The following is an 18,047-nucleotide window of genomic DNA, read 5'->3' on the forward strand; positions in this document are numbered from 1 at the left end:
TTCCCATTCATCTCAAGGACAGTTATCTGGCTGGGATGCTCTGAAGTGTCAGAATAAAGTAATGTCTCTTACCCGTTTAGTGCCACGGCTGCCACTCTCAATCTCTCTCTGTCATAATGATGCCAAAAATGTACACTGGCAACACCCACTTCTTAACAAAAGTTGATTTCGGTCAGTTATAAAGATTTGAAGAGCACAGATTTGAAGAGCACATTTGGTTTGTGTGCAGTGTGAAGAAAGCCTGACTGAAACTGCACATTTCACTGCATTTACTCGATCTTGTTTCACTGTTCTCTTCAACAACTATCTGAGGAACACCCAGAGCAATCTCCAAATCAATACAGACTTACATGTTGCCATTTTTCCTTTACATTTTGAACAAGCAATAAAAAAAGCTCTCGTAATTAAAAAAAATATAAGTTTTCCCCAAAAAAGAAATGGAAACTTATGGAAGCTTGTTTCCGCCACAGAATAAAAAAGAAAAAAAGGTAATTGCTACTTTTTATCTCAGAATTGCATGATATAAAGTCAGAAATATAAAGTCAGAATTTAGTGAGAAATTGTTTTTCCTTAGAATTGGACTTTAGAACTCGCAAAACTTATATCACGCAATTCTGACTTTATATCACACAATTCTGAGAAATAAAGATGTAAACTCGCAATTATGAGATAAAAAGTCGCAATTATCTTTTAAAAAATTTTATTCTGTGGCGGATACAATCTTCCATAGTAACTTTAGAAGTTTTACAACCCCAAGTTTATTTATTTCAAATTTTGTTTATTTATTTTTACATTTTTAATTGAATCTTGTCATGAAAATAGCCTTCGATGCTGACATGGCATATGCTACTACTACTAGCACAAAACATTAAGATAAAGCATGAATTATTGATGTTTTTGTGTTTTTTTTCTATTATTAAGAGTGCATTTACGAGGACAAATTGTAGTGAAATCACGTTTTTTCAATATGTATAAAATTTCACTAAATCCGACGTCTTTATTAAAGCTGTACAGTTAGTTCAGATAGGTTCTTCATTGTGAAGATCAAGTGTGTTCCTCACATCATTCCTCAGCGAACGACAGCCCGTCACACAGACGTTTGTCTGAAAGACGAGTGCGAAGGAGAGGTTGAGGGACGAGAGACAGACGATTGATCCGCGCGTTCGTTCCTGTCTGACGCGAGGGCTAATATTGGATTTTGCCCATATAAATCTCGTGCAGCGAGACGATTGCACAGCATGAATCATCAATCCTGTCCAAAGCACAGAGCTTCTGCTCACAACACACACAAGAACATGAAATATAGTGCCTGACAAAGAAGACACAATCCAGCCCAGTGCAACAGACCATCGCAACAAAAGTTTGCAAGACATAAAAACGCATGCATGATCAAAAAGTCCGTTTTTTGAGCCGTGCGGTTCATCCCTGCTGAGATCCTCTTTTCAGGCTTTCAGTATGTGGAACCCTTGGTTCTGCTCTCTTCTAATGCTGTGGGATGACAGTTTTAATGACCCCACTGGGAACGTTGCCCAGCACCGAAATATGCACTAAACAGTGTAGAAATGTGATGGTTGCCTAGCAACCGCATAAGAATGCTGCCACATGGACTTATAAACTCTGCCCACAAAGCACTGTGATAACTTGGTCACATTTAATGTTTCACACTAGAAATATCAAACGCAAACAATCTTGCCATTGGTTGAGCGCATGTTTCTGTTTGTTGCTGCTAGTGGCACAGAAACGACACTTTTCATTTATAAAAAGCTGAAATAAATTATACAGTAAACAGTAAAATTGGTCAAATAGCTGTTTGATGCATTTTAATATTTTAAAATGTAATATATTCCTGTGATCAAAGCTGAATTTACAGCATCATTACTCCAGTCTTCAGTGTCACATGATCCTTCAGAAATCATTCCAGTGTGATGACTTGATGCTCAAGAAACATTTATTATCATTATCAATGTTGAAAATATTTGATACTTGATGCTTGCAAAGCCTTACACATAACTTCATTTCATTGTAATGTAGGAGGGGCAATGAATCATTTATCTAAACTGATGATTTTAAACATTCAGTTTGGTTGAAATGAACATGTTTAACGTTTAGCTTGTTTCGGTTTCGTGTGATAAACTGTGGCTTGTACGTAAAGTCTGGTAGATGTTGGTAAGGATGCTGAAGCTCGACTCGTTCTCTCTCCGCAGGGCCGATGGCAGACGCTGGTCTCTGGCCTCTCTTCCCTCCTCCGGATATGGGACCAACACACCCAGCTCAACGGTACATGAGGATCCAGTCCAGAGAATGCTGTGGCATTTATAGTTTTGACTAGATAGTCACTAAAAGGTGTTGTAAACTGCAAACTACTGCAGACAGTGAAATACACTCCTACCATCGTTTAAACGCATGTGGATATACTATATTAAATTGAAAGTCAAAACAGGATGAATCAAATGGGTGAGAATGATAGAGTTAGAAAGAATCATAATGTGTGGAATTATATGGGAAAATAGTGCATTGTCTAGATCCAATGCAAGATATTTATAATAATTAGATCTATATTCATTCATTTATATATTTTGTTTTGAATGGGGTTTCATTACAGCAACTTGCCATCTTTTCCTGCGATCAAAGATGTGTTACATAAACATTCTAAAGTTGAAAAAGCTATAAAATAATAATTTTTTTTTATAATAAATTGTCATTTTCTCAAACTCCTGAAAATAATGAGCTCATGAATAAATAAGTTAAATGATTGAGCATATATAGTATATACAATGTGTTCAAAAGTGTGAAGCCACTAGTAAAAATGCTTGTTTTGCATAATATATATATATATAATTATGTAATATTATTATTAAGTAATTAAATATTAAAATAGTATATTATTAACATATAAAAATTTATATTTAATTAAAATGAATTATAATTATCGAATGGGTGGATGGATGGATGGATGAATGAATAGATAGCTAGATAGATGAATGGGTGGATAGATGAATGGGTGGATAGATGAATGGGTGGATAGATGAATGAATGGATGAATGGGTGGATGGATAGATAGATAGATAGATAGATAGATAGATAGATAGATAGATAGATAGATAGATAGATAGATAGATAGATAGATAGATAGATAGATGAATGGGTGGATAGATAGATAGATAGATAGATAGATAGATAGATAGATAGATAGATAGATAGATAGATGGATGGATGGATGGATGGATGGATGGATGGATGGATGGATGGATGGATGAATGGGTGGATAGATGGATGGATGGATGGATGGATGAATGGGTGGATAGATAGATAGATAGATAGATAGATAGATAGATAGATAGATAGATAGATAGATAGATAGATAGATAGATAGATAGATAGATAGATAGATGGATGAATGGGTGGATAGATGGATGGATGGATGGATGGATGGATGGATGGATGGATGGATGGATAGATAGATAGATAGATAGATGAATGGGTGGATAGATAGATAGATAGATAGATAGATAGATAGATAGATGGATGCATAGATGGATGAATGGGTGGATAGATAGATAGATAGATAGATAGATAGATAGATAGATAGATAGATAGATAGATAGATAGATGGATGCATAGATGGATGAATGGGTGGATGGATGGATGAATGGATGGATGGATAGATAGATGGACGCATAGATGGATGAATGGATGGATGAATGGATGGATGAATGGATAGATGGATGGATAGATAGATGAATAGATAGATAGATCCTAATGAAACCCAATGGCAGTAACACAATGGAAGTATATAATGGTCTGTTTCTTCAGTCTTCCAGCTCGTCTCAGGAGCGTCTCCATCAGCTGCCGTTCCAGCCCACACTGGACGAGCTGCACTTCCTGTCCAAACACTTCGGCAGCACCGAGAGCATCACTGATGATGACGGACGCAGATCGCCACACGTGCGGCCGCGCTCGCGGAGTCTCAGGTACACACGCTCACACAAACGACTGAAGCACATCAAAACCAGTTTGTGCCAAATGTTATTTAGTGTGTGTGTTCACACTCGGCATGTTTGGTTGGATTAAAGCGAACCCTGGGGCGATTGCTCTGGCAGTGCAATGACAGTGTTGCTCATCACAGGTCAGTACAGCGCATTTATCCCAGAACACAACATTGTTATGGATGTTCAGTAAGATCTGTCACGAAATATACATAATAAAAGCCGACCAATCAGGTTGTGAACGTATTCCTATGCCTTTAGGTTCACTGTATTTAGTTTCAGTGTTAAAATGCCAATGTGAACGCTAAGCGGACCAGGACTAAATGTTTCTTTTTTGGTCCAGACTAAACGAACCAAGCGAACCGAACTACAAGTGTGAACACACCCTGGTCGTCTTCTTTCTTCTGCTCTATTCTCTTTCTTCTGCTCTATTCTCATCCTCTCTGTTTCTCTCTCCAGTCCAGGCCGATCACCTTCCTGCTACGACAATGAGATTGTTATGATGAACCATGTTTATAAGGAGCGGTTCCCTAAGGTTAGCAAAACACAAACACACGCTCTTCTGTGTTTTTTCAACCTTACTTGAGCGTTGCACATACGTTTGGACTTTTAACTTTTTGCCGCACTAGTTAAATGTGGGTAAATTTAACAGCCATAAGGGCAAACTTCACAAAACATGTCAAAAACATGTCCAGGTCATGTTTCACCTCAAAATCAAAAGGGGAAAAAAATATGAAATCATATTTTGAATATGAAAATTTGACAAAGTTTTAGTTTTGCATTGTGGATAACACTGTGGTATATTGTCGAGTGTTAATTCTGAACCCTAGTTTGTCTCTGCAACTGCAGTCCACATTATATTCCCTGTTAAAAGCGTCGTTTAAACGTTGTCTGTCTGTTACGTTCAGGCCAAAGCTCAGATGGAGGAGCGTTTGGGTGATTTCATCGAGTCGTACTCGCCTGAGAACGTGCTGCCGCTGGCCGACGGGGTCCTCAGCTTCATCCACCACCAGATCGCAGAGCTGTCCCGAAACTGCCTGACCAAATCTCGCGAAGGCCTCATCACCACCGTCTACTTCTACGAGCTGCAGGAGAACCTGGAGAAACTCCTGCATGAAGTGAGCATTAGTCTAAATGTGTGGGCTGGATACGAGTCAAGTAAAGTCACCTTTATTTACATAGCGCTTTGTTTCAAAGCAGCTTTACTGTGATAACAGGAAAATAATGCATTTCAGCTGTTGTTCAGCTGGATTATGAGTACTTTTGTTTCAGCTGATATTAATTAACATCTCGCTTCATTTAACTGGATTATTAAACCGTTCATTTTCCATTAGCTCAATGTTTGTTAATTATTTTATTGCATCTCTAATTACTTAAATTAAATTAAATTGTTTAAAATGCCACAAAAAAATAAAATCTTCTCAAGAACATAAAAAAAATCATATTTAAAAAAATATGAATCATTCTTTTTTTTATTCCACACCTTCAGACATAGCAAAATCCATTTGTAGTTTCACTACTATGGAGGGCCAGATTACTCAAAAGAAAATAATTAAATTAAATTTTTTTTTTTTCATATTGTTAACTGACAACTATAACCCTGCAAATGAAACACAAGCTCATGCTTAAATGAAAATTAATTGAAAGATAATGATACATTTTTTTAATTAATGCAAAGTAATTCTTAAATTAAATACAAAGGACATTTATTTGTTTGTTTGGTGATCTAATAATGAATTATTTTTATGTTTTTATTAAGTATTTAATTATGTTTTTAATGATTGAAATATTTATTTTATGTTTTAATTTTAAATAATTTGGCCCTGCGTTCACTACAACTACGAGCAAATATTTTCTTTGAGCTTCCGATTTAGTAATGAAATCTATATTTGTCTACAAACCTAATATCAGGAGACCTGAGAAATATAAATTCGCTCAAGTGTGTTTAATTTTCCAATTAAGATTGTAAGTAGTTAAAAGTGTTTTTTTATTTAATGGTCTTCTGATTTCTGTCAGGCCTATGAGCGATCAGAGAGCTCGGAGCTGACCTTCATCATAGAGCTGGTGAAGAAACTCTTCATCATCATCTCCCGCCCTGCCCGACTGCTTGAGTGTCTGGTGAGAGTCCACAAACACACACACACACACACACACACACTTGATCTGCCTGTCGTTGGGCTTGGTCGCTTCTTCAGCCTACGTTGTGCAGTTGCCATAGCAACTGTCTGATGGGGTCACCAAGGGTCAGGAGAAGAAAGTACAATGTGCTGAAAGGCTTCAGTGTAACAAAAACCTCGACTGGTATTATCAAACACAAAAGGCTCCCAGTAGTGCGACTACTGGAAATATGGATCACTGGATAATTCAATAATATGGATCACCAGATAAATACATATGTGGACATGAAATATTGAATTATTTCACCTGTTTATTATCTTAAAGCTTCCGCTAAAAAAAAAGGTCTGTTACAATCTAACATAATAATTGACCTAGCAACAAAAATGAGCTCCCAATTACAAACAAAGATTCAAGATGCATAGTAAACACAACTATGCTTTCATTCGAAATTTTAGAATAGGTAAGTTTTTTTCTGCATTGATCAAAAGTGGCAAATTTAGCAGCAAATCATCATATCAGAATGATTTCTGAAGGATCATGTGACACTGAAAACTGAAGAGTAATGATGCTGAAAATTCAGCTTTTTTGAATAAAATGCAGCCTTAGTGAGCAGAAGAGATTCTTTCAAAAACACTGAAAAATCGACAAACCCCGAACTTTAGAAACGGTGGTTTATTTCACTACAGAATGCTGCAATTGACCAAAAACTGCATTTTCCTCAGGAGTTTAACCCTGAAGAGTTCTACCACCTCCTGGAGGCAGCAGAAGACCACGCTAAAGAGGGCCAGCTAATGAAGGCAGACATCCCACGATACATCATCAGCCAGCTCGGCCTGACCAGAGACCCTCTGGAAGGTGAGAGAGACCAACACGACTGAACATCTTCACACAGAGCGCGTGTTAGTCTCTAGAGGAACGAGCGTAGCAGAAGCCGAGAGAGGGGGAGAAATGTAGGTCATACTGAGAGACATTGATGAGATTATGGAACAGGTTTTAAGGAGACGCACACAGGCAGTGGGAAGTTTGTATTTCTGCCAAGAACGCTGGGAAGTGTGTAAGCACCGCTGTGAACCTGGCAAACAGCAGCCGGCTCAGAGTAATGGGGCTTTTGATAAAAACATGCACTTGCTCTCTCTCTCTCTCACTGCACAACTAAACACAACAAAATATTTCTCTAGCAAAAAATGCACTCTGATGTTTTTTTAAATGCTACTCGGTCTATTTAGTTAAAGTCGCCCTGTAGTCAGTCATTTTATCCCTTAAAACTCATCTTCGATCACCAAAATTACACATTTAAATGTTTTTTCCTTGACCTTTTTTTTCTTCATGCCTTAAAATAGCTTGAATGTAACTCTACACCCTTGCCTCATTTAGTATACGCGGTTCTATGAATATGCAAATGAGCCCCGCCTCCACTCACTCACTCCAGCTCAGAGATCCACTCGTTGACGATCACTCGTTGATCTGATTGGTTACAAGGTAGTTTGTGACGTCAGAAACACCAGCGATTTCAAACCGTGTTTTTTGAGACTGTCTTTGGTTCACCGCAGATTTAAGAACAGAAATACTCAGCAATGGTGTCGACTTATGAATTTACACATGGTTTGTCTTAAAGCATATTAAAAACACCACATAGACATAAACAACATTAAAAGCTTGAATTTTACCACAGGGGGACTTTAAAATAAATTGCACGCCAAATAAAATTATGTGAATTTATATGATCAAGCATAACTGTTACAAAGTTCAGGGACGAAGGAGGAAGGAGGACGAACTTTAATACATTAGCTCATCTATGAACATGAGTCCCGTCGGATTGCTTTCCATCGGCTATGGAGGTGAAGACTCATGGCATCATCAAGCTACGCCTTTGTTGTTGTTTTAAAAAAGCGGCCTCTAGCGGCGAAACTTACATACTGTGTCTTTAATATATTTAACTTAATTTCATTGCATGCAGTGAGTATAAAATGTATACCTAATCCATTTCCGTTGGGACTTTATGAATCATTTTCATTGGTGTTTTTATCGAGTGAGATTGATGGTCCAATGAGATTTCACTGTGGGCAGGACTGAGTAAAGCAGTATTGTTTGGCCTTGTGTTTATTGTCGTCCTGTCAGTGTTTCGTCTCAGAGTCCAGCAGCACATCATTTATCCGGATGCAGATTTAAATCCTGCCACTCAGCGTTTCACCCAGCTTGAGTTGGACACTGTGACACCGTATCCCTGGGAAAGCAGGTTTAACTCAGGTCACTCAAGTCTAGTGTGAAATTGCGAAGACTCGTTTCAGTCACCTCGCTTAATTTTCCGGCTGCACAAGTTGCCAGAGAAAATGAAGTTTAAAATCCCAGATGTGTTGAAGATGTTATTTTCCACATGCCGTTATACTGAACTCAGCTGGAGGCTGACGAAAAATGTGCTGTTTTAATTGCTGTTTTAGTGCTTGTTTGTGTGTTTTCAGTGTTTTCTGGAGTTTTTGTTTATTTATATCATAGTCTTTATTTAGATCAGCGATGCTTCCTTTTTGTCTCTAGAATGGGTGGTTGCTGTGGTGACTGGAGGAGTTGTTTTTAGACACGATTAGGCAATATGCTGTTGGATTGCATGGAAAGGCAAAGGCAGATGGCTAATTATATATGAATTTTAGATAACTCTTCATTTGTTGAGAGTGATCAAATATGCATGCTACTCATGATTACATGTACACAATTTTGGACATATACCATAGAATTACAATGCAAATTTAGTGTATAAATAAATAAATAAACAAATAAACCATAACATTTTTGGCCATTCAGAAGTTTGGGAAATACTTTTATTCAGCAAGGACACATTAAATTGACAGGAAAGACATTTAAAATTTCAAATCAATGCTGTTCTTTTCAAGAAACCTGAAAAAACGCTTCGGTTTCCACAAGAATAATAAACTGTTTTCAACATTGATAATAATCAGAAATGTTTCTTGAGCATCAAATCATCATATTAGAATGATTTCTGAAGGATCATGTGACACTGAAAACTGGAGTAATGATGCTTTGATCACAGGAATAAATTACATTTTACAATATATTCACATAGAAACCAGTTATTTTAAATTGTAATAATATTTCGCAATATTACTGTTTTTACTGTATTTTTAATCAAATAAATGCAGCCTTTGTGAGCAGAAGAGAGACTTCTTTTAAAAATACTAAAAGTCTTACTGGCCCCAAACTTTTGAGCAGCAGTGTATATTATTAATATATTTATGTATTACATATTAATTGAATTAATTTGACTAGAATCTTAGGCTATTAATTGGACCAAAAACTTTAACATTTGAAAACATAAAACTGTTTCTCAAACAACACATTTATGTAATTTTAATTCCTCAAAGGTAGTACATATTTACTGCATGGAAAAACGTAAAATTAAAAATGATTAACCAAACTTCCTCCTCCCATACAGAAATGGTGAATTTGGAGAGTTATGACAGTGAGGGCCCACACACGCCGGAGACGGACGACTCTGCTGAAGTGAGTGCATTGGTGTAGTCATGTACATTTTGTGTTGCAATGACCAAAAAGTTTTCATCGGATCATAACTTTTACCTACTAGAATAAAGTCTGTGATTTAAGCAAAGATGGAGAAAAACAGAGCAATATGTGTTATATAAGCTTGCAATTTTCTCACTCTTTCACATGGAAACATATTTTTAATTAAGGACTCAGCAAACTCTAGGAGCACAACTGCAGCGGCAGGGATTCAGGATGAAAGTGGGAGAAATGAAACGGCATAAGGAGTGAAATGATGCTCCAGTGAGTCTACTTATTTCCCCTGCATTGAATCACACTTTTTTTCTCTCAGGGGAAGCTCAAAGCCATCAAACCGCCCTGTGAATCAGACTTCCAGACTATCAAACTCATCAGCAACGGAGCGTACGGGTAAGAATACTCGAACACTGTTATTCACTCTGAAATTATTCAAAGCCATTGTGTAAATATTGATCTCTCCCTCTCGTTTGGATCATAGAGCTGTGTATTTGGTCAGACACAGAGAGACACGCCAGCGCTTTGCCATGAAGAAGATCAACAAACAAAACCTGATCCTGCGGAACCAGATCCAGCAGGCGTTTGTGGAGCGGGACATCCTGACCTTCGCCGAGAACCCCTTCGTGGTCAGCATGTTCTGCTCTTTTGAGACACGCCGTCACCTGTGTATGGTTATGGAGTATGTAGAGGGTAAGACATCACACACACACACACACACACACACACTGTAGTGATGGGTCATTCATGAACGATCCCGTTCATTGCGTCTGTCACGTGACATGAACGAAAGACTCAGAAGGTAAAGTAATTGTTTATGTTTCCTGTAAATAATTTTTGACTACATTATAATGATTTCTTAATTCAGAATATCAAGATTGCGTAAGTGGATGTGTTTGGGGAATTTGGCTGTAACAAGTATAACATTTAAAGCCACTTAAATGAACGAAATGACTCGAAAAAAGATTCGTTCAGTTTGATGAACGAGATCGGACAATAGAGTCAGTAAAATGATCCGAACTTCCCATCACTATGTGTCACACTGAGCTCTTGGTTCCGAACATGTACGGATGTTATTCAGCCATTTTAAAATCCCTGTTTAGGCGGCGACTGTGCAACCCTTCTGAAGAATATCGGAGCACTCCCTGTGGAGATGGCTCGGATGTACTTTGCTGAGACTGTTTTGGCGCTGGAGTACATTCATAATTATGGCATCGTACACCGAGACCTGAAACCAGACAAGTAAGTCATTGCCCCCTGCTGGAGTGGAGGTCATCTGTCAAGGAAAATAGTGGAAGTGCAGTCAGTGTAAAGATGTGCACTCAATATAATGTCTACAGGCCAGCGCATGTATCCCACAAATATCATCTGTGCATAGAGTTCAAAAGTTCAAATGGACTTGGTTCTGGAAGTATTTTTCCCATAGGGATTTAAAAAAAATCCTCATTATAGAGTTATAAGCCAAACCAGCCAGCTACAAGGTGAATTAAAACAGTACAAATTCTGGTTTAAGCAAAAAAAGTATTTGAAAATCGGGACAAAGGTACAAGACTGTGCACTTAACGGGTTTAATGAGGGAAAGAACTACAATCCCATGAAGCATTGCGAATGACACAATCAAATTAAAAACAATGGAGAAATATAAAACTATACATTTTAAAATGTTGATTGTGTATGTAGAAAAAACACATTTTACATCTATTGTAAATGTAAAAAAATGATCTTCATTGCTTAGCTTTCTGATTTGTTAATTTATGTATTTTCTATTCGTGTGTAAATTTTAAGATTTTATTTCTCTGTTACTCTTATGTCAATTTTTATTCTATGTGCGCGAGTGGAAAAATGCATTTCACTGCACATTATACTATATATGCTTAATATATATATAAAATTTAAATATATAAATATTTAAAGTCCCCCCATAGTTTGGCCCTTTTGGCACAATTTGCTTGTTTCACTTCTAATTGGTGGAGATTTCTCTGCAGAATTATGGGTAATGTAGTTTTTCACCAGGAATTCTGCTGTTAGGCATGATTACTTAAAAAATAAGCTGAAATCACGTGGGCTGACGGCTTGAACAAAAGCATAAACCATCGATTAACAACCTCATACAGCTCACAGGAGTTCTGTCTTTAAAGGTTAATAAGTTATCATCCCCTATGGAGAAAATGAATGAGATTTTTACTTCCTGTTGCGCTCCATTACAAGCTGTAAAACAGATGCCACCCCTGTCTTGTGTACACCTCATCTTGTCATCATCCTTTTTAAAGCGAACGCTCACGGCCCGTTCTTTTTCACAGTCTGTTGATCACGTCGATGGGTCACATTAAGCTGACTGATTTTGGCCTGTCAAAGATGGGGCTCATGAATCTCACCACTAACCTGTACGAGGGACACATTGAGAAGGATGCCAGGGAGTTCCTGGACAAACAGGTAATGACGCTTGTCTTGTTGTGAAGGGATTGCATACCAGGTGTAAACACGGCCGTAATGTCTCTGTCTCTGTCTCAGGTGTGCGGCACACCGGAGTATATTGCCCCAGAGGTCATTCTCAGGCAGGGCTATGGGAAACCAGTGGACTGGTGGGCCATGGGGATCATCCTCTACGAATTCCTAGTGGGCTGTGTGCCGTTCTTCGGAGACACGCCTGAAGAGCTCTTTGGTCAGGTGATCACAGGTGAGTCAGAGGGTACATTTAAACGACAACGATATGCTTAAAACTGAGAAGTTTTCCACATACAAACGCCACCATTTTCAGAACGATTCCCGTTCACACGGATCCGCGAAAGCGATTCTGAAACGCTGTATTCTGTATGCCAGGCCATTAGATGGCGATGAAACACTATAGACTGAACACGTAATACGCATGTGCATGACGTAGATTCGCGTTTTTGTTGTTTACACGGGGACCTTTAAAAAAAAACGTTGAAAAACGTTTTTTTTCGTTTGTGTAAACGGACGGCCAAAACGCATAAAAAGTTTTACGCCCCTGAATGTTGTGTCTCACGCAGAGGTAAATCCTAATGCTTAAACACACATTGTGTCCTGACACTTCTCTTCTGCTAATCTGGCTTCAAAAGCAACATCTGTGCTAATATTAGCAACAGCAGTGTTGATTAGTGCAGAAGCAAAGCCTTTTTTCTCCTCCAGAGAACTCTTCCAAAGCGCTCTGTTTTTCTTGCAAAGGTTTGCAATTACATAAACTGAAATGGGATGAAGAGCGTCAGTGCTGCCAACAGATTTCCGTGTTCGTTTGTTTGTGCAGATTATATTGAGTGGCCTGTGGGAGATGAGGCGTTGCCTAGTGAAGCTCAGAGCCTGATTTCTGACCTGCTGCAAACCAACCCAGTGGTGCGACTGGGCACAGGTACACTTTACCACGCTTTCACTGTCAAGACAACTTCAACAAGGAACATGGATCCATTGATTCAACATGGAATCAAATTGGATCCTTTTTAATTTAATTCATGTTCTTGGTCTTATTGTGAGCAATTCATCTATGCATATTATTATTTCATCTTTTTTTGTTGACTACCATATAAATGTTTTGGATTTGTAAGATTTTTAAAATGTTTTTAAAGAAGTCTCTTCTGCTCACCAATGTTGCATTTATTCAATCAAAAATACAGTAAAAACAGTAATATTTTGAGATATGTTTACTATTTAAAATAATTTACTATTAAAATGTTCATTTTCAGCTTCGTTACTCCAGTCTTCAGTGTCACATGATCCTTCAGAAATCATTCTAATATGATTTGATGCTCAATATTTTTTTTGGTGGAAACTTTGATAAATTTTTTCCAGGAATCTTACGAATAGAAAGTTCAAAAGAGCAGCATTTATTTTAAATAGAAATACTAGGAACATTATAGTAACATACTCTCACTTTTGATCATTTTGATGCGTCCTTGCTGAATAAAAGTATTGATTTATTTTTTTTAAATCTTACTGACCCCAAACTTTTGAATAGTAGTCTATATAATCACTCAGACAAAACTTAAACTTCTGTCATTGTTTAATGTTGTTTCATATGATGGTTTCTGTCACAGAATGTGAAAGTTGTCACTGTTTTCTGTACAATGAAAATAAATTATGAAAGCTTATGAGACAAAATGATGAGATGAAAGCTGTCAAGTGATTGAAAAAATGATTGAAATTTACAGAAAAGTACAGAAAATGTTTCCATCTTGATGCGCCAAGTGTGATTCCATGCAAAACTTTGTTTGTCATTAGAAGACTATTTTATAATGTTTTTTATTTATTTACAGTCCCTAGTTTTTGTTCACTGTATGGAAAAACGTTGCTTTGACATACTGATAAATTAAGACATATATATTGATATATTTCTGAAAAAGAAAAGGACAGCAAGTCAGACAGTTTGAGTGTTTTGCATCACAATCCATGATCATCTTACTAAGATTTTATGTTTATCTGTTTACATGGTCTATAAATGCATGTTTGTTTACCCTTGTGAACAGGTGGAGCGTTTGAACTGAAGCAGCACTCGTTTTTCTCGGGATTGGACTGGAACGGTTTACTCCGACAGAAGGCCGAGTTCATCCCTCATCTGGAGTCTGAGGAGGACACCAGCTATTTTGACAGTGAGGACATTCACAATTGCTTTTGAGTCTGCCCTGGATCTGCATCACTCTATGTCTCACCATCCTCTTACTCTCCCTCTGTCTCAGCGCGGTCCGAGCGCTATAGGCACATCAACTCCTACGACGAGGACGACACCAACGATGATGAGCCGGTGGAGATAAGACAGTTCTCTTCCTGCTCACCGCGCTTCAGCAAGGTCAGTCTAACATGACTGCATCCATATTTCATGCTTTCTTTCTAAGAAAAACTCTTGCATGCATAAACACACTCATTAACCCTGGAACAACATTTGAAACGTGTGTTTTCTTTGAAGCTGCTTTTTTGTTGTAAAAAAATGCTATACAAATAAATGTGAATTGAATAACACCCATCCTTTTTATATAGGTCGTAATTTCATCATTTTTTTTACATTACATTTGATTCGTTTTAGTGGAGACTGGGGCTAGATGTCACAATTTTTACAAAACATTTTTAGATGTTAAAGTCTTGGCAAAAGCATCTGTGCATTTGAACATTTATGACATATAACTCATGTGACAACTAACCCCACCTGTCCTACATGTATCCATTGAAAAGGTCATCACCATTAAACAATTTTCTAAACATCTCCTCTGCCAGATAATATACTTTGCATAAACCTTCTTTTCCCAGAAATGGCAGGAATTTAAATGTGTTTGTTTTGAACGCAGGTGCTTGATATAAACACTTGTGTGAAGCAGTGGGCTTCAGATAAGCGAACACAATCGCAGACTTACATAATAAATATTCTCTGATCATCTTTAGCGTGAATATGCTAAAGGGTTCTTCTCAAGACGTGCAACCCTCTTCAGGATCTGAACAAAGACCTTGGATTATATAAACAACAAAACAAACACAATTATGGAAACAGCAAAATGAGAGGATGATGAACAACATCAGTGATTTCAAGCACCAAAGTAGCAGGAAAGCACCATATAATTATATACATTACCATTCAAACGTTTGGGGTCGGTAAGATTTTTTTTTTTTTTTTGGTCTTCTGCTCACTAAGGCTGCATTTTGCATAAAAAAATATTACTGTATTTTTGTACTGTATACAGTAAAAACAGTTAAATATTATTACAATTTAATAGAAATGTTTTCTGTTTGAACATATTTTAAAATATAATTTATTCCTGTGATCAAAGCTGAATTTTCAGCATCATTTCTCCAGTCTTCAGTGTCACATGATCCTTTAGAAATCATTCTGATATGCTGATTTGTTGCTCAAGAAATATTTCTGACTATTAGCAATGTTAAAAACAGTTGTGCTGCTTAATATATATATTTTTTTTATATATTTTATTTAAATATAATATTTATATAATATTTTATTTGAAATGCAAATCTTTTGTATTAAGTCTTTACTGTCACGTTTGATAAATTGAATGTGTCCTTGCTGAATAAAAGTATTATTTCAAAAACATACTTGCTGACCCCAAACTTTTGAATGGTTGTAATTATATGACTTGTGCACTATATTCCAAGACAAAGCAATTTTTTGGCTTCAGAAGACTTGTAAAATACCACATAAGTCATATGGACTACTTTTATGGTCAATTTTTTAGCTTGACAACACCAATCCCCATCCCTTTTTATTCTATAGAAAACTGCATTCAGGATATTCTTCAAAAAGTCAGACTTCCTACAGACTTCTACAGCCCATGTGAGGTGTAAACAAAGCAGCCTTTGGCATTGTTCTCTATCTTTTTTAGGTGTATAGCAGCATGGAGCACCTGTCCCAGCTGGAGCAGAAGTCCCCTGTAGTCACCCGTCGAGAGCACAAAGGTCGCCGCGATGACAAGATGGCCAAGCGGGAAAGTCTGGGAAGCTTCAGCATGAGAGACAAGAGCTGGAGGACGAGCTCACCTGAGATGTACGTTTGTGAGAGTTTGATTCAAACCATGTCTGTCAGATATATCACCATAATACTGCGCATAAAGATGCTTTTTTTAAATTATGTGGCACGTTCCAATACTTTTCACAGGAAACGTCTGTCATGCTCTGAGTCTCTGTATATGGATGGAGACTTCAGTCCTCCGATGGGTGCCCGGCGCCGCTTTTCAGCCCTTATGGACACGCACCGGTTTGCGGCTCCTCAAGAGGGCGATGGAGAGCTCTCCGCACGACAGGGTGCCACTAAAACCCCTGGACCATCAGTAGAGGGAACCACTGCTCCATCCTCGCCCAGTGCGAACGAACAGAGGAATGCTGGGAAGGAAGTGATGTCAACCAGTGCCAGTAAAGGGGCAGGTGAGTCGAGGAAAGTTGAATTAAAAAAATAAGTGCTTATGTATGAAGTCAGATGTTGTGTAAAATGTAATTTCTGTGAATGTAAATTTGGCAGACAAGCCATCGAGAACAGGTGAGATATCGGCACCACAGGCCATACCTTCTACTGGGGCCACAGCAGCGATCCCCATCGGTGACCCCGTCGGTCAGCGGGCGACCAAGGATCTGGTCCTTCGGCGAGCGCGTCATCAGCAGATGTCTAGTGATGGGGAGAAACGCACCTCACGTCCCAGCAACAAGGTCATCAAATCTGCATCTACCACCGCGTTGTCTGTCATCATTCCTGGAGGTACAGTTCAGCCTCCAATCGCACGTGAGATTTTACATTGTGACATTCTTTTTATACATTTTCCTTCCAATTCTCATTACTGTAATGCAAAAATTCTGTGCTTAAAAATATTTCCTTTCCTAAAAAGTCATTTTTTGTATTATAATTAGTTGAGCAGCACGGTAGCTCCCCACTGGCCAGTCCTATGTCTCCACGGTCTCTCTCTTCCAACCCCTCATCACGAGACTCCTCTCCCAGCCGTGATTACTGCCCCACAGTCACGGTGCTCCGTTCACCGATCACCATCCACCGCTCTGGCAAAAAGTATGGGTTCACACTCCGTGCCATTCGGGTCTACATTGGAGACACTGATGTCTACAGTGTGCACCACATAGTCTGGGTGAGAAAGCAACACACCATCAGATAAAGTTGACCGAGTATAGAACAGAAATGTTGCAATAGTTTTGTTGATGGAGTAATTAGTAATTCTGTCTTTATCCAATCACAGCATGTGGAGGATGGAGGCCCTGCCCAGGATGCAGGACTATCTGCTGGTGACCTCATCACTCATGTCAATGGTGAATCTGTGCATGGATTGGTCCATACTGAAGTGGTAGAGCTTATACTTAAGGTGAGACATGAGTTTACATGAGACGTTATCATCAGCAAGGCAAAAATTGCAAGTTAGAAATTTAGTTAACACTTAGAAAAGTATTAACACACCTGTCCTCAAGAATCCACATGATTTGAGCAAGATTCATTGATAAAGGTGTGCATGTTTCTTTGCTTTATCTTCGTTCAGAGTGGAAACAAGGTGACCTTGACCACCACGCCCTTTGAGAACACTTCCATTAAAGTGGGACCTGCACGCAAGTCCAGTTACAAGTCCAAAATGGCTAGACGCAGTAAGAGGCCGGTAAAAGAGGGACAAGAGAGGTATAATATGTTAGGATCGTCAATATAAGAAAATCTTTTATCTTTTTTCTCACCTCTGTCTTTTTTCTTCCATGATCATTCACAGTAAGAGGCGCGGATCTTTGTTCCGCAAAATCACTAAGCAGTCCAACCTGCTGCATACAAGCCGTAGTCTGTCGTCTCTAAACCGGTCCCTGTCATCCAGCGATAGTCTTCCTGGCTCTCCAACACACAGCCTGTCTGGTCACTCCCCCACCCAGAGCTACCGCTCAACACCCGAGTCGTCCCACCTTGGTGAGTAGATCAGAATGTGTTCTGTGATT

General features: G+C 38.3%; 1 protein-coding gene across 3 annotated transcripts in view; it reads left to right on the forward strand.

Moving 5' to 3' along the window:
* Positions 1-18,047, forward strand: part of mast1a (microtubule associated serine/threonine kinase 1a) — a 59,947-nt gene that overhangs the window by 35,100 nt on the left and 6,800 nt on the right. For 2 of the 3 annotated variants that reach the window (XM_082164191.1, XM_082164192.1), the window contains exons 5-26: positions 2,205-2,277; positions 3,814-3,971; positions 4,446-4,521; positions 4,895-5,104; positions 6,003-6,104; positions 6,827-6,959; positions 9,550-9,617; positions 9,949-10,025; positions 10,114-10,322; positions 10,733-10,871; positions 11,930-12,062; positions 12,141-12,306; positions 12,895-12,996; positions 14,108-14,230; positions 14,318-14,427; positions 15,965-16,125; positions 16,237-16,502; positions 16,597-16,830; positions 16,980-17,209; positions 17,318-17,440; positions 17,612-17,745; positions 17,831-18,018. In XM_082164191.1, the coding sequence (XP_082020317.1) occupies positions 2,205-2,277; positions 3,814-3,971; positions 4,446-4,521; positions 4,895-5,104; positions 6,003-6,104; positions 6,827-6,959; positions 9,550-9,617; positions 9,949-10,025; positions 10,114-10,322; positions 10,733-10,871; positions 11,930-12,062; positions 12,141-12,306; positions 12,895-12,996; positions 14,108-14,230; positions 14,318-14,427; positions 15,965-16,125; positions 16,237-16,502; positions 16,597-16,830; positions 16,980-17,209; positions 17,318-17,440; positions 17,612-17,745; positions 17,831-18,018 (3,215 nt within the window). Of the gene's footprint in view, positions 1-2,204; positions 2,278-3,813; positions 3,972-4,445; positions 4,522-4,894; positions 5,105-6,002; positions 6,105-6,826; positions 6,960-9,549; positions 9,618-9,948; positions 10,026-10,113; positions 10,323-10,732; positions 10,872-11,929; positions 12,063-12,140; positions 12,307-12,894; positions 12,997-14,107; positions 14,231-14,317; positions 14,428-15,964; positions 16,126-16,236; positions 16,503-16,596; positions 16,855-16,979; positions 17,210-17,317; positions 17,441-17,611; positions 17,746-17,830; positions 18,019-18,047 lie in introns of all 3 variants that reach the window. The other variant, XM_082164190.1, reaches the window with a different exon arrangement.

Source organism: Leuciscus leuciscus (genome assembly GCF_965113295.1).
Source record: "Leuciscus leuciscus genome assembly, chromosome: 3".
Classification (NCBI taxonomy): domain Eukaryota; kingdom Metazoa; phylum Chordata; class Actinopteri; order Cypriniformes; family Leuciscidae; genus Leuciscus; species Leuciscus leuciscus.